Source organism: Siniperca chuatsi, linkage group LG21, assembly GCF_020085105.1.
Source record: "Siniperca chuatsi isolate FFG_IHB_CAS linkage group LG21, ASM2008510v1, whole genome shotgun sequence".
NCBI lineage: Eukaryota > Metazoa > Chordata > Actinopteri > Centrarchiformes > Sinipercidae > Siniperca > Siniperca chuatsi.
Genome location: NC_058062.1, coordinates 19,238,177 through 19,259,110, shown reverse-complemented (window position 1 = coordinate 19,259,110; position 20,934 = coordinate 19,238,177). Strand labels below are relative to the sequence as shown.

Sequence of the window (20,934 nt, the reverse complement as noted above, 5' to 3'; positions counted from 1 at the left end):
TTTCTTGCATTTATAAGGTTGCAAACAACACAAATAGAGCTTAAATGTATATTTTATATATTTCCTATATATATATATTGTTTGCGATCACTTTCCATACATCTTCATTGTCTAATTTGTCAATGTGCTACTAAATTGTCTTTATTAGTCTTATTATTCTCTAATGTTTCTTATCTCCCGGCAGCAGAATTTCTTTCCTGCTCCAGTTTAGTTTGCTTTTTGCATCCATTTCAGCCACTTTTCTATTTATATATTTATATGTCAGAAATGTATTGGATTGCTGTTAATTTCACATGCAAATGATGATTCCACACAGATACAATGTACTTATTTTAAAAATTTCAATTACATTTGGTTTTGCAGAAAAACATCACCGAGTAAGAATGAAAGGATTTATTTAAAGAATGAACAATATTGTCGCGATTGGACGGGAGGAGGGTGGCAACCTGGGAAGGACAAAAATCAGTTTGGCAGCAGGGAGTCCCCTGTTCCGGTCCGCACTCCGAAGCAGAAGGTGGCGGTAAAGCGCACGCCTTCGGATTGGTCCAGCCTTGCCACCGCGGAAGTATCAATCCGCTGTCTCCTAAACATCAGCCGTCGTCGGAGCAAAACAAAATGGCATTGAGAGCTGCATTGAGGAACAAGTGCGGTTTATCAAGTATGTCTCTGTGTGTAGGCACATTGTGAAGAGGCGATATGATTGTATGCATCGATTTTTGGTCATTCTAACGCAATTTCTTAAATATATAAATCTCGCCGCCAGCTGTGCCCTACAGAAACTGGACCAAAGGTCACGGGACACTGCTGGACTCTTAACTTTAGCTACCAGCGGTCATAACGTTACATAAACTTTTAAAGTTTATATCAGCTCGTGCACCTACACTTTCCTCTGATTATTTCAGCATGTCAGGTTATAGCTAGTTTGATATTAACAAAAGAAAGCGTAAACGAGTTTTCCAGACCAACCCCAGTATGTGCCTCTCACGTATTACATGTTAACTAGAAATATCACAAGTTAAAGAGTGGCTCGCCAAACAGAGATCATCTGGGGATGATTGTATATGTAATGTGGATTTAATGGCCAGGCAAATGCATGTAGTTAACATTAGCTACAGACTAATGAGTTGCCAAACTGATTTGTGTCCCATGACTATGATGCAGCTTTTAAAAATGCTCTTAAATTTAAGAGAGCTCCAGGTCTCTTAAGTTTGTTAAGAGAAGAAAGTGGAGGTGAACACACCTTTTCAGATATGTTTTGGAGTTATTGTAAATAATGTCATTGGTCATGATGAATACATTATTTGAAGCGCTATTTATAGTAGAGCTGCAATGATTCTTCGATTAATCGATTATTTGTTTAGTTAATACACAGAAAATGAATCAGCAACTATTGTAACAATCGATTAATCATTTAAGTCATTTTTCAGTTAAAAATGCCAAAAATTCCCTGGTTCCAGCTTCTCGATTGTGCGGATTTGCTGCCTTTCTCTGTTTATATCATTGGAAATTTAATGTCTTTGGCTTTGGCTTTAGGAAGCTGCGATGTATATTTTTTTACTGTTTTTTTCACATTTTATTGACCAAACAATTAATCAAGTAATCAAAAAAACAACCAGCAGATTAATTGATAATGAAAGTAATTGTTTGTTGCAGCCCTAATGTACAGTATGATTCAGAATAAGGTCGTTTTAGCCAATTATTTGTGTCTGATTTGAACATTTGATAGGATGTTACACCACTTTTTTTCTTTTCTTTTTACATTTATAAGGTTGCAAACAACACGAACAGAGCTTAAATGGGTTTTTTTGCAATCGCTTTTATTATTATTAATATATTATTAATAGTGCAAGACAAGTGCTTAACAGGAAGACACATACGAGACATGACGAGGCAAGAGACAAAAACAAAGAAAGAAGAAATACAGATAAACATAAGTAATTACCAGGAGGTACCTTAGTAAAATGTAGGGCTTTTCCTGCTGTGAACATACATGTGATTAATCATGTAGTCACTTAAGAACTGCTCTTAAAGGTTACTCTTACTACTGTTCTAATTTTTAGAAGCCTGACAAGCACATAACTAAATGTAGTTTATTTTAGATTTCATTTTCTGATTTGCAGACTTCCTTACACTGTGTGTGTGTGTGTGTGTGTGTGTGTGTGTGCACGCGCGCAGGTCTTCTTCTTTCCCAGCGGATCTCCTGCAGCAGTCATGGCAGAGTGTGTGTGTCTCCTGTCCTCGTCACTCAGCGGAGGAACAACTCCACCTCGCCTAAAATCAAAGTGGATTTTGACCAAAGCACAGGTAAAGATTTTGCCCCCTCTGTCTCTTTCTCTTTCTTTTATCGATCTGTCTCTCTCTCTTTTTAATTTTAAAGCCCACTTTCACACATGGAACCCATAAAAGTGCTGGGTTTTATTATCCAGACATGAGAATGGATTTCAGCATTCACATAAGTTTCTTGTATTGAAAAAATCTTGTCCCATAGCAGGTGGCTGGAGAGCAGCAAGTTGGGTAATACAAACACAGCTGAAGAAGAATTGTTCTTTTTTGGCAGCTTGCGTACATTTTTGTTTTTATTTGTTATTTCATTTGGGGATGAATCTGTAGAGGTTTTCAGGTAAAAGATCAGCTGCTCTGTCTCTCTGTAGGTGTGGCGGTGATGCACATGCAGAGTCCGCCGGTCAACAGCCTCAGTTTAGATTTCCTCACAGAGTTCTGCATCGGCGTAGAGAAGCTGGAGATGGATAAGAGCTGCCGAGGCCTCATCATCACCTCGGTACAGTGTAACCTCATCGATACAGCAGCAGAGCGTTAGTGCAGGAGGTTTAAGATGTGTCTTTTGGTTTTGTGTTTGTATTACAAGGTAGTTCAGTGCATTATAGAAATTCTTGTAGTTGTAGAAAATACGCTTTAATGTTTTAGAATGTTATTTAATCAGTGTGCCTAGCACTTTTAATGCTGACAGTTTACCCTGTGTGTGTGTGTGTGTGTGTGTGTGTGTGTGTGTGTGTGTTTTGCTTCAATCCAGAGCCAACCCAAGGTGTTCTCAGCTGGGCTGGACATCATGGAGATGTATGGCAAGAGTCCAGAGCGCTGCGGAGAGTTCTGGAGAGCAGTTCAGGAGATGTGGCTAAAAGTCTATAGCTCCAACATGGTCACTATAGCTGCAATCAATGTACGTATAACATTGTTGTGTGTATGTTCATGTGTGTGCACACACCTCTGTTCTGGCTCTGTAACCATCCTGTATCACACAAGAAGCGATGAGTTTTTACTTACTGCAGCGACAGTATTTTGATTGGAGAAAATAAAAACCTTGGTAGTTCACATATTCACTGATAGTCACTGTGGTTGAAGTACAACAGAAAAATATGAAAATCAAACATCTTGCAGGTTACCCCTTAGCCTACCTCGTCACTCCTTCCACAGGGTTCCAGTCCTGCAGGTGGCTGTCTGATGTCTATCACATGTGACTACAGGATAATGGCGGACAACCCTCGTTACAGCATCGGCCTTAATGAGACGCAGCTCGGCATCGTAGCACCTTTTTGGTAAGGAATTATAAGTATGACCACACCCAGGACAGTGTGGTGGCAGTGGTGGTTATGTTCATGATGATGATCGTGTTAGTATGTACAGTAAATCAAGCAACTAACAAGTAATTGTTGACTGTAGTAAACAGTTACTGCTGCTCTCTGCAGGTTTAAGGACACCATGATGAACACAGTGGGCCACCGAACCACAGAGATAGCTCTGGAGTTGGGGCTGCTCTACAACCCTTCAGAGGCCCTGAAGATAGGACTGGTAGACCAGCTGGTACCTGAAGACCAGGTCCTCACCACAGCCACACAGACCATGACCAAGTGGTTGGCTATTCCAGGTACATTACACATTATATAGCACCTTAAAAACAGGAGGTCTGTCAGTCTTACAGTCACATGTCGGATACATGTTGATGCTACCTCAAGTCAGTCAAAAGTCAGAAAATGTCTAATCCTACATACAGTGGTGTGAAAAAGTGTTTGCCCCCTTCCTGATTTCTTAATTTTTTTGCATGTTTGTCACACTTAAATGTTTCAGATCATCAAACAAATTTAAATATTAGTCAAAGATAACACAAGTAAACACAAAATGCAGTTTTTAAATGAAGGTTGTTATTATTAAGGGAAAAAAATCCGAACCTACATGGCCCTGTGTGAAATAGTGATTGACCCCTAAACCTAATAACTGGTTGGGCCACCCTTAGCAGCAACAACTGCAATCAAGCGTTTGCATTAACTTGCAATGAGTCTTTTACAGCGCTGTGGAGGAAGTTTGGCCCACTCATCTTTGCAGAATTGTTGTAATTCAGCCACATTGGAATCTAAAGAACTGCAGGCCTCACTTGCCTCAGTTAAGGTCAGTATTCATGACTCTACCATAAGAAAGAGACTGGGCAAAAAACAGCCCCAGATCATTACACTACCACCACCATATTTTACTGTTGGTATGATGTTCTTTTTCTGAAATGTGGTGTTACTTGCCAGATGTAATGGGACACACACCTTCCAAAAAGTTAAACTTTTGTCTCGTCAGTCCACAGAGTATTTTCCCATCATCAAGATGTTTTCTGGCAAAAATGAGACGAGCCTTAATGTTCTTTTTGCTCAGCAGTGGTTTTCGTCTTGGAACTCTGCCATGCAGGCCATTTCTGCCCAGTCTCTTTCTTATGGTGGAGTCATGAACACCGACCTTAACTGAGGCAAGTGAGGCCTGCAGTTCTTTGGATGTTGTTGTGGGGTCCTGACCTGAATCCTACTGAGATGCTGTGGCATGACCTTAAAAAGGCAGTTCATGCTCGAACACCGTCCAATGTGGCTGAATTACAACAATTCTGCAAAGATGAGTGAGCCAAACTTCCTCCACAGCGCTGTAAAAGACTCATTGCAAGTTATTGCAAACGCTTGATAGCAGATCTTGCTACTAAGGGTGGCCCAACCAGTTATTAGGTTTAGGGAGCAATCACTATTTCACACTGGGCCATGTAGGTTTGGATTTTGTTTTCCCTTAATAATAACACTTACTTGTGTTATCTTTGACTAATATTTAAATTTGTTTGATGATCTGAAACATTTAAGTGTGACAAACATGCAAAAAAAATAAGATATCAGGAAGGGGGCAAACACTTTTTCACACCACTGTATAGAGGCTTTAAGATGGTCAAATAAATATTAGACAGATGTCTGAAGTTAAACTATTTGTTAAATCTAAGGCATAGAGTGTATGTTTAAAGCTGCAGTAGGCAACAGTTGAACATACAGTACAATGCAAAACCTTCCGTCTCTCTCTGCTGCTCGTATCCCCACCAAACCCACAAGTTCGTACGGCAGCAGAAGGAGCCGGTTGCCCTGCAAAACCTCATTCCTTATAGGACTCGCTCTCCACGGCAAGAGCCTCGCTAAGACCCCAATCCATCTCGCCACAACTCATCTTCTCAAAAACGCCCCTCCAGTGCTTCGCGGCCCCAGGGCAGAGCGCCCCAGGCTTCGGAGGCAGCTGTAACGCCGTCTAACAGCAAGATGAGAGGCTATTACACCACACACACACCACTGTCCCCCCTCAAAAGTTATTCCCCACTGTTTGTCTTCATGACACTCATCAATACGAGCGCCATGGCATCGAACATAATGAACCTGAAGCTCCGTGTGGAGCCGGGACAGGATGGGCAATTTTTTCATTGCTGGTGATTGTTTCTTAGCCATTGTGTTTGCAAAACTGCTGAAGCCACGCGCTGAAGATATTGAGCTTGTGAGAGCTTGCGCGGGGGGGGGTGCTGGGCAGCGTATGCTCAAACAGTGATTAGCACTGCGTTAAAGACTTCTTCTGGCTCTGACTGGTTGTTTTTGTTCAAAATATAGTGACAGTTTCAGCAAATATTATAAAAGTTACCTTCTGAACCTTTAAGGAACCAGTCGCTCGATTACACAATGTCTGCACAGGCTCTGTGCTGAAAGCAGCACGCTAGCAAAGCAGCAGCTTCAGTCCTCTGTCTGTGTCTTTACAGGATGCGTTCAGGCACAGTACTGAGTGTAGGTCACCCTAGCTTTGGCAGTGCTCAGAACCCAACACACAATCACTGTAGTTATGTGCGTGAAACAGAAGAAAATAGACTTGAAGCATAACAATTTACGGGTCATGGTTATGCACGTATAGCGCAAGCCATTATGCAGTCTGTGTTGACAGCTGTGTGATTATACTTCGATATTGGTTAACCCCATTGAGGCTCCACCTTGGCACCCTAAGAGGTGGAGGTCTTTGCACTCACCGCCAAATCAGGAGGTTGTAACCACACACTGTAGAACACCCGCTGTTCACCACCCTTTTTTACTCAGCCACCTTGAGTACAAACAGCCCTCAGCGAAACATTTGTCACCCTCCGGTGTCGCTGAGATTTCCCTCTTAGAAGTGCTGCTGAAGTTTCTCATTACCTGTTTCAGCCTGCTCGCTCCCTCCGCTCTGCCCAGCGATGGGGAGGTACGCGGCAGTGGCTAACTAGCCGTGATACCGTATCACAAGAAAGATGACCGCCGCGTCTGTGAGGGAGTTCCTGCTGCCTCTTTGACAACAAACACTTCTGCTAACTGCTAGGCCAACTAGTGTCGCCCAGGCTGCATCACTGGCTACACTAGTTGGGTCTAGCCTACAGCATGTCTTGCTAGCATCTGCTATCTGCTTTAGCACTTGCTAGCAATACAGCTCGCTTGGCCTCGTGTCGCCGGTGCCCTGATGGCATAGCACACTTCTGCTTACTGTTAGGCTATTGCTGCTCAGACTGCGTCACTAGCTAACAAGCTCTAGCTACATCATGACTTGCTAATTGGTTTAGCACTAGCTAACAACACTACTCCCCTCGCTGTCTCTCTCGACAGCGGTCAAGGTAATCTATGTTCAGACTATGGCGGCTACGTTTCCTCGACTGTTCCGGGTTTTCGCTATCGGGACAGAGCGGGATGTGTGCAGCCCACATCCGCTTCAGACTCTTCTGCTGGGCTTGTTGACTTAAAGAAGCACGGCTTACTGTACTGTACTGTTTACTTGGAGGAAAAAATAGCAACTCATTTTATAGCAAAGGTATAAAATGGGGCCACCGATTTACACCTTTTTATTTTCCTGCTTGTTCAATATTTTCGCAGGATTCACCCTATAATGGTGAAATATTAGATATACATGAGTGTGATATTATACACAGTCAGCATACATGACTGTAACTGAAGCATGAATTTTGTTTTTGCTGACCTTCAGTTGTAGAAGTTGTCACCTTGCTGCGGTGATGTAGAAGTGTATACCAGGGTACACCATGACATTACTGTTGGGTGTGGTTGCAGGTAGTCAGAGGTGCTACAGACTTTAAACTTGTAAAGTACAACAGGCCCCTATTTAATAAAAAGAAAAAGAAAATCCTGACGTACTTTATTAGTTGTGTCCCTGCTCAAAATGCAGGCAATAAAATAATAGCAAATATTTATTTCATTATTTTACTGAGTCCAGTCACTGAGAACCACCCAGAATCAATTTTAAGGCCACTGGAGGTCTGTTAACTCCACTTTTGGACTGAGTGAGCTAACTGTTCATCTGTTCACTTTACAGACCACGCCAGACAGATCACCAAGTCCATGATGAGGAAGCCAACCATCGACAAGCTCACATCCAACAGAGAGGCAGACATCCAGCACTTTGTCAACTTCATCACCAAAGACTCCATTCAGAAATCGCTCCGCATGTATCTGGAGAGTCTTAAAAAGAGAAAGGGCTAGACGAGAGCGGGAAACGTATAAAATGACACACAAACATATACACGCATTAGAGGGACTTTTTTTGAAAACACATCTGCCTTCAGTGTCATGTGTTCATTGGTGTCAACCAGCAAAGAACCATGTGTACCATAAAACTGTGATCCTCTCTCACCAGTGTCCAAGCTACCTCGTGGTCACGTGGCCACGGTGGGGGTGGCCAAGTGCAGTAGCCTACATTACATTCAGTGTCAAGGAACAGACAACCACATGAAAGTCAAAACTCAACGCTAAAATGTATTATTTTTGTCCATGAAGTCAACTGTCTGCCATTAAGAAAAATAAACACTGATTGACTGTGTTGTATGTAACAGTGTGTAAATCATTATCCCTTACATAAAATAAAACATATATAGTAAATTCAGAACAGGATTACAAGTGATATATATATCAAACATAACTACACATTGTTCATATAGAGCAGCAATATTAATGTTTACCTCATAAAGTCACTGTAAGCTAATACCTATATGGGACGAAGTAGTATTCCTGAGTTCAGTTGACTCAGTGTTTAACATTATAGCCTAGCTCGGTTCAATTTAATGGCAGTCACTCACATTTTCATGTTGAAACAACTGAACCAATGACTCAAACGGGTGGCTTAATTTTAAATGTCAGGATTAAAATGTAGCCTATAGAAAAATTTAGAGTGTCAGACTCCAACTCTGATAATTTGTTATTAATATTAGAAAGATTAGTTACAGATTCTGAGGATGATATGAAACACAGTGTCCTGGCTGTGTTTACAAGACGCATGAACCATTACGTGCAGGTGACACGTTTGTTACAATCATTTTGAACGTCTTTTCAGCAGCTAAGATTGTCATTAAGCTTTAGGATCTTACAAACATACTTTTATCACAAATTCCTCCCACTGAGGCGGCTGCACTGTCCGTCATCTGGTTTAACAGGTTGAATGACATCAACAATCCATTATTTATGATAATCAGTGCAATAGACAAGTGAAAACACATCAATAATAGCCAACTCCTACATATTTTACAAAAACAGGACATTTTTCAATAACTATTTTTCAATAACTACTAAAAACTGTTGCTACCACAATCCAAGTACCACTTCCTTGTGTTCTGCATTTGGGTTCTTAGATCGTGCACTATGACAATAAGCCATTAACTAGTTGCTTATTAGCATGCATATTAGTAGCATATTGGCTCTTTATTAGTCATTCTAAAGCATTTATTTATGCTTTATTCTGCTTGACCATATTCTACGAGGCCATTAACTAAGAAGTAATTACTGCTTATTGAAAGTCTGTAAGAAAGTTCTTCTTCATGAATTACGATCTTAATATGCTTTGCTCAGTAGAGGCCTTATAAGGTGGTAGTACCACAAGAGTAGTAATTTTCCCTTAATAACACTTAATAAATATGGTCTATTCTTATGTAACAAAACACAAAACTACAAGTGTTAATAGTGTCCAAAGAACTCTAAATGAAGTCTTTCTAACTCATAATGTGTTCCCCACTCTAAAGTGTTTGACACTTATTAATCCACATAGGTTCTCTATTCTAAAGTTGCCTCCTCTTCACACTAGTAAGTCCATTATTCTCTACTTGCACAATGTAGTGTGATGTCTATCCATTTTGTGAACTGCACATGACGCCTGTTTACTTCGAGTTAACTCTACAGTAACGTTGCCTTTGCCTCCAACTTTAGTGATCACCTCATCAGTGCTTTTTCATCCTTAAGTTAGTTACTTCACTTTTCACAGTTAGCTTTCTTGAAGCGCTTTATCTGTAGATGAAAAATATGTTATTTAACCCATAGTACTGCAGAATAAGTATCTGATTTACTCCAGTGTTAACAAACATCACCAACATAAACAAACCTTTTCCATCCACAGAATACAGCAAATACGATTCAAAAATGAATATGTATCTATTGTCTAGTGTTAGTCTTGTATCAAGTCTGTAGAAGCCATAATATAATTGATTGAATAATCAGGTTTACGGATGGTGTATCAGGTCTCACTGTTAGCGCTCATCCTATAAACAGGAACCAATCTTTGTCTGGTCAGGTATTCGCCCAGAAGGTAAACAGTTTTTGACGCTGAGGCAGCGTGTTGCTGCAGTTAGTTACTTGTAGTTCTGGATGTTACTGTTTGCATATTACTGAAATATGTTTGACTTTAATGGACACTAAAAAGTTTATCAAGAACAATAAATGGACTAAGTGTTCAACTGGAAAGTTTGTCTCGGACTTCATCAGACGCGGTAGTCAGCGTGTCAATTAGGTCTCCCAGGTTTAAACCGTTGGCTTAGCCTCTGTTGGCCCGCAACAGCCTCCGGAACCCCCTGTTGGGCTGCAACAATCCCCTGAACTGCAGCACACTCCTGCCGCTGCTGGATCGCAGCAGCCATCCCCTGCTCCTGTTGGGCCGCGATCTCCTGTCCATGCTGAGCTGCAGCAGCTTCCGGAACCCCTTGTGCAGCAGCTGCTCCCTGAACTCTATGGGCTGCAGCAGACTCCTGACACTCTTGCCTCTGCTGGATCGCAACAGCTACGTCCTGCCTCTGCTGGATCACAGCAGCCACGCCTTGCTCCGGTCGGGCTGCAACCACCTGTCCCTGCTGAGCTGCAGCAATGCCCTGAACTGCAGCACACTCCTGCGCTGCAGCACACTCCTTCCACTGCTAGATCGCAGCCGCCACGTCCTGCTGCTGCTAGATCACAGCCATCTCCTGTTCCAGTTGGGCCGCAACCATACCCTGTTCCAGTTGGGCCGTAACCTCCTGAACTCTGTGCTGCAGCAGTCACACGATTCCCCTGAGCTGCAGCACACTCCTGCTGCTGCTGCTGGATCGTAGCAGCCATCTCCTGCTCCGGTTTGGGCCGCAGCCATCTGATCCTGCTGAGCTGCAGTGGCCTCCGGATCAGCAGCAATCTCCTGATCCACCTGAACAGCAGCCTCCTGGTTCCCTGGTCATCACTGGCTCCACCGGCTCCGCAGCCAGTCCCCCCGTCGCTGGCCTCCAGCCCTGCTGCCCCGTCGCCTCCAGAAGGGTCCCGTCTTCGCAGCCGGCCTCCAGAGTCCTTCTATCTTCACCGCCAGCCCTCGGAGGGGTTTTGCCTTTGTTGCCAACCTCCTGGGTTGCTCCGTGTGTCTGGTCATCACCGGACCTGCTCGGCCCTTCAACCCTGCCTCCTGGGCGCCCCTCTGACCTGCTCTGCCCTTCTGTCCTGCTCTTGAGGAGAATCAAAAACTCAAAACAAAGATCGCTTGCCTATTATATTAATACCATGTTGAAACGTTTGTACAAACACACACGCAGGGCACGAGGCTTAACAATTCAGAGTGCTGTCCTGCAGACTTGCTGACTGCAGGGAAAAGTTGATTAGCTGTTGCAAACACGCTTACATTTATACAAAGAAACAGGGATATCAATCAATCAAACTTTATTTCTATAGCACCTTCCAACAACCGAAGCTGAACCAAAGTGCTGTACAACATTAAAAACAAGATAAAAAATAATAATGATAATAACAAATAATAACAGGGATATCAGAAAGAACATCATGTACTGAGGACAGTATGTACTGTAATGGCCATGAGAGGAGAAGTAGCAGTTGTGGGGAACAAAGCAGAGACTATAGCAACTTACAAACAGAGGAAGTGTAGGATTCCTCCACTAGGGCACTGTCAACTCAAGATCCCCCCCCCACCACCTCTGTAAAAACCAGATAGTCCAAATCAGAAAGTTGTACATTCTCATTTAAAACCCTGTGTAATGTTAAGAAGAGCACTCTTTCCTAGGATGTTGGCTACAGACTAACAGCTTGCTGACTGTGGTTTACTGAATAGAAAAGATCCTTGTGCAAGATATGTTTTGATCCTCCAGTGTTTTAATAAACGACAAATTAAGGAATAGCTTCTCTCCAGACTTTTCTTTTGCAAATAAACGAACGCGCTGACACTCTCAGGTCGTCCGCCTGAGGTTCCCGGCCCCATTTCTGTCCTGCCCCTGAGGTCTTCCACCCACCCTGAATAAAAATAGGGAAGAATTTCCCCCAGAAGAATTTGAGTTTCAGAGACTTTGTTTCCTGCATTCTGGTGACTTTTAAAGAATGAAAATAACAACTTTACTTTTAATTCTCTGGAAAGAATACAGAATAATTCGCCCCTCTGGCGTGAATAAGCATAAATCTCTGGCATGAACTAATATTTATCAGTTGTTGTTTTTTTGCCCCTTCCCCCTTCTGTAAGAAACAGGAATTCTTCTTTCCACCAGGATCGAGCTGCAGACTTCCACAGCACTCTCTGCCAGATGCAAAATATTAAATGTATTAAAACATCTCAAATAATTGTCCTGTTGTTATTTATTGTAAGAGTTGACTGCTTTTGAGAAATAATTAGCAATACTGAAGAATTATTAATTATTAAAATAACTCCAAGCATCATATTACCTCCTCAGCCCCTTGAGCGCAATATAACTGGAGCACTCAGCGGTAACGCGTTTGGTTTACAATGAGCTGCCGCCGAGCAGTTTATGTATAATTTATGTATTATCATTAAACAGTGATATCACACTGATTCTGTTGCTGCGAAAAATGAATTTGTTGTGTGGTGCTGTGCAAATTGGGCTTTTGGACCGGTTAAGATATCGGGCATATTTGGATGTGTTCTTGTCCGCTGTGCGCTGTGGGGCCTGGTGCAAGACTGGCATCCTTTTTTCTCCTGGCTTCACTGAATTTGCTGACAATGACGTGTGTGTGTGTGTGTGTGGATGCGCATGTGTGCGCCCTGTCACAATGCCAGAGGTTTATATAATGTAAATAATACCTCTACTCACCTGCTGTATTTCCTCATATAGTGACCGGGGACAGCGCCTTTATTTACCTCAACTGAAGAAGGGAACAGGCCTTTATTTGAAGCAGGCTCATGTCGGGCAGGCCTTCTCGTCCAATTCCCTCTATTCCGTGAACAACACGTAATGAGCGACAGGACGCAGTTCTTGGCTACAGGAGACAAGAACTCTAATAGTAGCAAATCACAGCTGTGGCCAAGAAATGTAACAGTTAGCGCACTAATGGTTAAAACTGTAAACCGGCACAACAATGACATCTACCAACATAAACCACCATGTTCTGAGCAGACACATTAGAAACACTAACAAAAAGTAACATTTGCATTTTTAACTAACTAGTCAGTCCAGCAGTCCAGCGTGGGCCGTCACTACAGTATTTTAGGTTGTCTGAGTCAGGGTCTTCGTTTAAGTCTCTTCTCAAAACGCATTTTTAGCGGAAAGCAGATCCTGGTTTTACCTGAACTGGCTGTTTATTTTATTACTATTTTTTATGTATTTTATTTTTTCATATTTCATTTTTCACTGTGGTATTTTATTTCTCTTGTTGTGAAGCACTTTGTACTTTGTTTTGATAAGTGCTCTATAAATAAAGTTTTATTATTATTATTATTATTATTATTATTATTATTATTATTATCATATTTTAGTACAAAGCCTCGTTTTGATCCGCTCCCGTTTGCCGTTTGTGTTTTGTTTTTTGTTTATATATATATATATATATATATATTTATTTTTTATCTATCTTGGCACTAAAATCTGTGTGTTGAGCGGGACGTGAACATGACAAAGACAAAGTGGATGGCAGGTTTGCCACCAGGAAGGAGGAGGAGTATGACGTTAGAAAAAGGGGACCGTGATAGGTACAAAGTTCGTTAACCTGTTAACTTAACTTACTTAATTTTGGTTATGAAGAAATCAGTCAGAACGTTAGATCGAGCTGTTGTTTGACTCCATGTTTACCACATCTCGGCACCTCTCTCCTTTACTTTAAGATTAAATTAGACAGAACTTCATTTATCCCGAGGGAGATTGCTGAGCAGCATTTGGTCATTTTCGTTGAATTGTTTTGTCCTCTTTTCAGGTTTTATATATTTAAATAGACCGTGTATAGTGTTGTAGACCGAGTCTATAAAAACAAAAAACAAAAAATCCTCGTGAAGGTATAAAAGAAACAGACAGGGGTGTGAAGAACGTGCTTTCATTTTTTCAGATGCTGTTGGTGAGTGATGGCAAATGTTAGTGTGTGTTTCAGTACGAATGTAAATCACTGAGGCAAACTGGCTTAGGCATATTTACCTGGCTCTGACAGGCCAATATCACTGATATCAGAGCCATTAATGAATTGATCTGGTTATAACTGCAGTCTGGACAGCGATAATAAGTGTATCATGACGTAGCAATCTTGGACCAATCAGGGGCTTGAGTTGAGTTTTTATACAGCTGCTGGATGAAGTGAAGTGGAACCGAAATCTGGCACCATTTCAGCATTGTTAAGCCGTCACACTGATGTAATAAGCCTTCGTTATTTTTTGTTTCTTTTTTGGCCACCACCGCAGAATCAGTTTGCGGTCTCCCTCCATCGTCGGAGCAAGAAAAAAAAATGGCATTGAGAGCTGCAGTGAGGAACAAGTGCGGCTTGTCAAGTATGTATCTGTGTGTAGGCACATTGTGAAGAGGTGATTTGATTGTATGCGTCGGTTTTTGATCATTCTAACGCAATTTCTTAAATATTCAATTGGTAAAACTGAATAGATACATTTACTCCCCTTACATCTTCTTGTCTGCACTTGTCAATGTGGGACTAAATTCTCTTCATTATCTGTTTTCTCTGATGTTTCCCGTTTACCGGCAGCAGAATTTCTTAACTGTTCTGGTTAAGTTTTCTTTCTGTTTCCATTTCAGTCAATTTTCTATTTATATGTCAGAAATGTATTCGATTGTTGTTAATTTCTCAAGTGAATTGCTACTGGAGACATGAGCGATTCCACACAAATACAATGTATTTTTAAAAAAAATTAAAATTACATTTGTTTTTGCAGAAAAACATCACCGAGTAAAATGAAAGGATTTTTTTTTTAAGAATGAACAATATGGCAGATGTAGGGCCTTTAAAGGTTACTCTTACTACTACTCTAATTTTTAGAAGCTTGACAAGCACATAACTAAATGTAGTTTATTTTAGATTTCAGTTTCTGATTTGCAGACTTCCTCACACTGTGTGTGTGTGTGTGTTTGTGTGTGTGTGTGTGTGTGTGTGTGTGCGCGCGCAGGTCTTCTTCTTTCCCAGCGGATCTCCTGCAGCAGTCATGGCAGAGTGTGTGTGTCTCCTGTCCTCGTCACTCAGCGGAGGGACAACTCCACCTCGCCTAAAATCAAAGTGGATTTTGACCAAAGCACAGGTAAAGATTTCGCCATCATCCCCATCCCCCCTCTCTCTCTCTTTCTCTTTCTCTTTCTTTTATCGATCTGTCTCTCTCTCTCTCTTTTTAATTTTAAAGCCCACTTTCACACATGGAACCCATAAAAGTGCTGGGTTTTATTATCCAGACATGAGAATGGATTTCAGCATTCACATAAGTTTCTTGTATTGAAAAAATCTTGTCCCATAGCAGGTGGCTGGAGAGCAGCAAGTTGGGTAATACAAACACAGCTGAAGAAGAATTGTTCTTTTTTGGCAGCTTGCGTACATTTTTGTTTTTATTTGTTATTTCATTTGGGGATGAATCTGTAGAGGTTTTCAGGTAAAAGATCAGCTGCTCTGTCTCTCTGTAGGTGTGGCAGTGATGCACATGCAGAGTCCGCCCGTCAACAACCTCAGTTTAGATTTCCTCACAGAGTTCTGCATCGGCGTAGAGAAGCTGGAGATGGATAAGAGCTGCCGAGGCCTCATCATCACCTCGGTACAGTGTAACCTCATCGATACAGCAGCAGAGCGTTAGTGCAGGAGGTTTAAGATGTGTCTTTTGGCTTTGTGTTTGTATTACAAGGTAGTTCAGTGCATTATAGAAATTCTTGTAGTTGTAGAAAATACGCTTTGTTTTAGAATGTTATTTAATCAGTGTGCCTAGCACCTTTAATGCTGACAGTTTACCCTGTGTGTGTGTGTGTGTGTGTGTGTGTGTGTGTGTGTGTGTGTGTGTGTGTGTGTGTGTTTTGCTTCAATCCAGAGCCAACCCAAGGTGTTCTCAGCTGGGCTGGACATCATGGAGATGTACGGGAGTCCAGAGCGCTGCGGAGAGTTCTGGAGAGCAGTTCAGGAGATGTGGCTGAAAGTCTATAGCTCTAACATGGTCACTATAGCTGCAATCAATGTACGTATAACATTGTGTGTGTATGTTCATGTGTGTGCACACACCTCTGTTCTGGCTCTGTAACCATCCTGTATCACACAAGAAGCGATGAGTTTTTACTTACTGCAGCGACAGTATTTTGATTGGAGAAAATAAAAACCTTGGTAGTTCACATATTCACTGATAGTCACTGTGGTTGAAGTACAACAGAAAAATATGAAAATCAAACATCTTGCAGGTTACCCCTTAGCCTATCTCGTCACTCCTTCCACAGGGTTCCAGTCCTGCAGGTGGCTGTCTGATGTCTATCGCATGTGACTACAGGATAATGGCGGACAACCCTCGTTACAGAATCGGCCTTAATGAGACGCAGCTCGGCAGCGTAGCACCTTTTTGGTAAGGAATTATAAGTATGACCACACCCAGGATCATAAATCAAGCAACTAACAAGTAATTGTTGACTGTAGTAAACAGTTACTGCTGCTCTCTGCAGGTTTAAGGACACCATGATGAACACAGTGGGCCACCGAACCACAGAGATAGCTCTGGAGTTGGGGCTGCTCTACAACCCTTCAGAGGCCCTGAAGATAGGACTGGTAGACCAGCTGGTACCTGAAGACCAGGTCCTCACCACAGCCACACAGACCATGACCAAGTGGTTGGCTATTCCAGGTACATTACACATTATATAGCACCTTAAAAACAGGAGGTCTGTCAGTCTTACAGTCACATGTCAGATACAGGTTGATGCTACCTTAAGTCAGTCAAAAGTCAGAAAATGTCTAATCCTACATATAGAGGCTTTCAGATGGTCAAATAAATATTAGACAGATTTGAGCAACCAATGAACTTAGACAGATGTCTGAAGTTAAACTATTTGTTAAATCTAAGGCATAGAGTGTATGTTTAAAGCTGCAGTAGGCAACAGTTGAACATACAGTACAATGCAAAACCTTCCGTCTCTCTCTGCTGCTCGTATCCCCACCAAACCCACAAGTTCGTACGGCAGCAGAAGGAGCCGGTTGCCCTGCGAAACCTCATACCTTATAGGACTCGCTCTCCACGGCAAGAGCCTCGCTAAGACCCCGATCCATCTCGCTACAACTCATCTTCTCAAAAACGCCCCTCCAGTGCTTCGCGGCCCCAGGGCAGAGCGCCCCAGGCTTCGGAGGCAGCAGTAACTGCGTCTAACAGCAGGATGAGAGGCTATTACACCACACACACACCACTGTCCCCCCTCAAAAGTTATTCCCCACTGTTTGTCTTCATGACACTCATCAATACGAGCGCCATGGCATCGAACATAATGAATCTGAATCTCCGTGTGGAGCCGGGACAGGATGGGCAGTTTTTTCATTGCTGGTGATTGTTTCTTAGCCATTGTGTTTGCAAAACTGCTGAAGCCACGCGCTGAAGATATTGAGCTTGTGAGAGCTTGCGCAGCGTATGCTCAAGCAGTGATTGACACTGCGTTAGAGACTTCTTCTGGCTCTGATTGGTTGTTTTCATTCAGGCACAGTGGATTCTTGCAAATGGCATTAGGAGCACTGAACCTTTAAAGAACCAGTCGCTCGAGGTTTACACAATGTTACACGGCCTGTGTAGACAGCTGCTTTGATTAAAATAGAAGCGTTTTTGTTCCATCACACATGAAAGGGACGACTGAAAAACGTAGCTGAAACACTTCCGATTCAATTCCCACTAGACGTAGTCTGTCTCTCATGGGTCAAGTTGTGGTTACAGTAAATAACCAGACTGTCCTTTCAAAAGTCACAGCAACAAGCAGTCCTGTTTCCACAGTTCTCTGTACATAACTCTGTGATTCGAACACAGAGTGGTGGGAATGTCTGTGAGCTCACAAAGAAAGAGTGTCTTTCTGAGTTTTATTGTTACACTTGAGCAAGTGGGCACAATCAACCTTCAACAGAGTTTCAGGTTGAGAGAGCAACTCCTTCTTCTCTCAGTATCCATTTAAACATTTCTGTGATAAGACCACCTTGGAGTGAATGACTGTAACTTGTCATCTCTTAACAGACAGACAGTCAGTGGAAAAGCACTTTTAAAGGCATAACTGTTCTTTTCCCTTTAGCTGATGTTTTATGTGTTGTGTAAATTGATATCCTTATACGAGACTAAGTTCTTAGACATGTTACATCCCTTGCATGCAGCCTTAACCTTGAGTGACCTGATGTTCTAACATATGTGCCACAGTGTACTCATTAAGCAGATATGCGAGTCTTGGAACAGTACCAGCAAAGACAGAGCTTTAATTACCAGAATGCAGTTGCTACAGAGTAAAAATTGTTTTTTCCAGTACACAGAGTAACTAATCTGTGGAGTCACGGAGTAATGTACAGGTTGCTGAAATCACAGATGGGACTGCTAACAACGTCGGCCCTCAAATTGGTTAACTGCCTGTGTGGCCTTTGGAATTGAAGTAATATTACAAACTATTTTAGTGCCCACCCAAACAGATACTACACCAATCAAAATACCAGTACCAACATTAATGTAGGAGCAGAAAAACAAATAAAATTTAGATTTATATTTCATACATGCTACGCCATCTAACGGGCTTCGCTAAGGGTTAACCCCATCGAGGCTCCGATTCGGCACCCTGAGACAGTTCTTTGCATTCACCGCCCAATCAGGGGGTTGTAACCACACACTATAAAACACCGGTGCACCCGCTGTTCACCACCCTTTTTTACTCAGCCACCTTGAGTACAAACAGCCCTCAGTGAAACATTTGTCACCCTCTGATGTCGCTGAGATTTCCCTCTTAGATGTGCTGTCGAAGTTAAAGAGTGAATGAGGAGAGGGAGCGCCGGTAGCAAGAAAGTCAGTGAATCAGAAGATAAAACGTTATTTTCTGATTGTTTCACAGCGGTTATGTTCTAAAGCACAAATAAACACGCCCACGCCCCCACACGCCGCCACACAACCCTGCGGCTAATTGCCTCAACGTCTGATTTGGTGTGTGTGGCGCTGCGAGTTGCACAAGACAGCTTGCTAAAAAGCAGGTAACATTAGCGGAATCATTTTCCTATAGTATCCCATATGAGAAGAAGGGTCCCCAGTGGAAAAATCAATTAAAATCATAAATCGGGTGTGCTGTGAAAAAATTGGAGAAAAATCAGAGAAACAAAATCAGTAAAGACAGCAGAATGAAAAGAAACCCCTGAAGTACTTTATTAGTTGTGTCCCTGCTCAAAATGCAGGCAATAAAATAATAGCAAATATTTTATTATTATTTTACTGAGTCCAGTCACTGAGAACCACCCAGAATCAAATTAAAAGCCACTGAAAGTCCGTTAACTCCACTTTTGTAATCTGTGAGCTAACTGTTCATCTGTTCACTTTACAGACCACGCCAGACAGATCACAAAGTCCATGATGAGGAAGCCAACCATCGACAAGCTAAAATCCAACAGAGAGGCAGACATCCAGCACTTTGTCAGCTTCATCACCAAAGACTCCATTAAGAAGTCGCTCCGCATGTATCTGGAGAGTCTTAAAAAAGAAAAGCCTAGAGGAGAGAGTGAAACGTGTAGTAAGCAATAGCTCACGACAAGCCGTGGTATATTGTTATTCATAAATTTATATACCCCTGGCAGAATTTATGAAATATTGGCCAGTTTTGGGAAAATATGACTGATCATCCAGATTTCTTTTATTTAGGGATAGTGGTCAGATTAAGACATTTATTATCACATAATTGTGTATGCCCTTTTTAAATCATAATGATAACCGAAATCACCCAAATGGCCTGATCAAAAGTTTACATACCCTTGAATGTTTGGCCTGATAATATACACACAAGTTGACACACACAGGTCTAAATGACTATTAAGAGTAAGTTTCCACACCGGTGACTTGTTTGATTGTTTAGTGTCTGTGTTTATAGGTCCAGTGTGTAAGATTTAGTGGCATCTAGCGGTGAAATTGCAGATTGCAACCAACTGAATACCACTCGCCTCACCCTTTCCTTGCAAGTGTGTAGGAGAACCTACGGTGGCCGCAAAAAACATGAAAGGCCCTATCTGGAGCCAGTGTTTGGTTTGTCCATTCTGGGCTCCTGTAGAAATATGGCTGTGCAACATGGCGGACTCCGGTGAAGGGGATCCGCTCCCTTTGTAGAAATAAAGGGCTTATTCTAAGATAATGAAAACACAACAATTCTTATTTTCAGGTGATTACATTAATAAAAACATACTTAAATATTATACTCCATTTCTGCCAATAGCTCCTCCTAAATGTTACACACTGGACCTTTAAATAGTCAATGAGTTTCTTAGCTCTTGAGAGACCTTCTGCACATTTCATCCAGGGCTGCACTGATTTTGCTGTATACTGATCCATGGGGAAAGCAAAATAACTGTCAAAGAACCTGTGAGAAAAGTTAGCTGAACTTTATAAATCAGGAAAAGGATATAAAAAGATATCCAAAGATTTGAAAATGCCAATCAGCAGTGTTTAAACTCTGATACTGTAAAGAAGTGGACAATTAGGGGTTCTATTGATACCAAGACAAAATAAAGATTTCAGCCACAACTGCCAGGAAAATTGGTCAGGATGCAACGAAAAACCCACAAGCAACTTCAGCTGAAATACAGGCTTCTTTGCAAAAAAAACTTTTGTGGCTGTTTCAAGATGCCCAATAAGGAGGTACTTGAACAAAAATGGGTTGCACGAAAAAAGCAGTTACTGCATATTTTCTTTATTGCTATGTTTTGTTTAATGATTGTGCCACTCTGTGATGCCTTATAGTTTAATTTGAATTCCGTTAGAAATTAAATAAATGTGTTTTACCTGGGTATGCAAACTTTTGAACGGGGACCATTTCAGTATTTTCTTTATTGCTATGTTTTGTTTAATGATTGTGCTATTCTGTGATGCTTTATAGTTTGATTTGAATGCCATTAAAAATAAAAGAAATGTGTTTTGCCTGATCACTCAATCACTCAATTGTATATCACAGTAGCC

At 41.8% G+C, this 20,934-nt stretch overlaps 2 protein-coding genes across 3 annotated transcripts; both read left to right on the top strand.

Moving 5' to 3' along the window:
- Positions 1-502: 502 nt before the first annotated feature.
- LOC122869164 (enoyl-CoA delta isomerase 1, mitochondrial-like) lies at positions 503-8,133 on the top strand. Its single transcript, XM_044181872.1, has 7 exons — positions 503-658; positions 2,176-2,304; positions 2,652-2,779; positions 3,032-3,178; positions 3,433-3,554; positions 3,705-3,883; positions 7,630-8,133. Exons 1-7 carry the CDS (start codon positions 616-618, stop codon positions 7,794-7,796), a joined length of 915 nt encoding a protein of 304 aa, XP_044037807.1. The 5' UTR covers positions 503-615; the 3' UTR covers positions 7,797-8,133.
- Positions 8,134-13,502: 5,369 nt separating this feature from the next.
- LOC122869163 (enoyl-CoA delta isomerase 1, mitochondrial-like) lies at positions 13,503-20,900 on the top strand. 2 transcript variants are annotated; one of them, XM_044181871.1, is made up of 8 exons: positions 13,503-13,518; positions 14,215-14,301; positions 14,929-15,057; positions 15,431-15,558; positions 15,826-15,969; positions 16,223-16,344; positions 16,442-16,620; positions 19,316-20,900. In XM_044181871.1, exons 2-8 carry the CDS (start codon positions 14,259-14,261, stop codon positions 19,510-19,512), a joined length of 942 nt encoding a protein of 313 aa, XP_044037806.1. In that variant the 5' UTR covers positions 13,503-13,518; positions 14,215-14,258; the 3' UTR covers positions 19,513-20,900. The 2 variants fall into 2 exon arrangements, with proteins under 2 accessions (XP_044037806.1, XP_044037805.1); XM_044181870.1 differs by lacking the exon at positions 13,503-13,518 and adding an exon at positions 13,861-13,877.
- The last annotated feature ends 34 nt before the right edge of the window (positions 20,901-20,934 follow it).

Excerpts from the sequence above, each read along its gene's own strand:
- LOC122869164 (XM_044181872.1), top strand. The coding sequence starts at position 616 with ATGGCATTGAGAGCTGCATTGAGGAACAAGTGCGGTTTATCAA. Across the intron at positions 659-2,175 it reads GAACAAGTGCGGTTTATCAA|GTCTTCTTCTTTCCCAGCGG; the intron begins GTATGTCTCTGT and ends GCACGCGCGCAG. Across the intron at positions 2,780-3,031 it reads GAGGCCTCATCATCACCTCG|AGCCAACCCAAGGTGTTCTC; the intron begins GTACAGTGTAAC and ends GCTTCAATCCAG.
- LOC122869163 (XM_044181871.1), top strand. The coding sequence starts at position 14,259 with ATGGCATTGAGAGCTGCAGTGAGGAACAAGTGCGGCTTGTCAA. Across the intron at positions 15,559-15,825 it reads GAGGCCTCATCATCACCTCG|AGCCAACCCAAGGTGTTCTC; the intron begins GTACAGTGTAAC and ends GCTTCAATCCAG. Across the intron at positions 15,970-16,222 it reads TCACTATAGCTGCAATCAAT|GGTTCCAGTCCTGCAGGTGG; the intron begins GTACGTATAACA and ends CTCCTTCCACAG.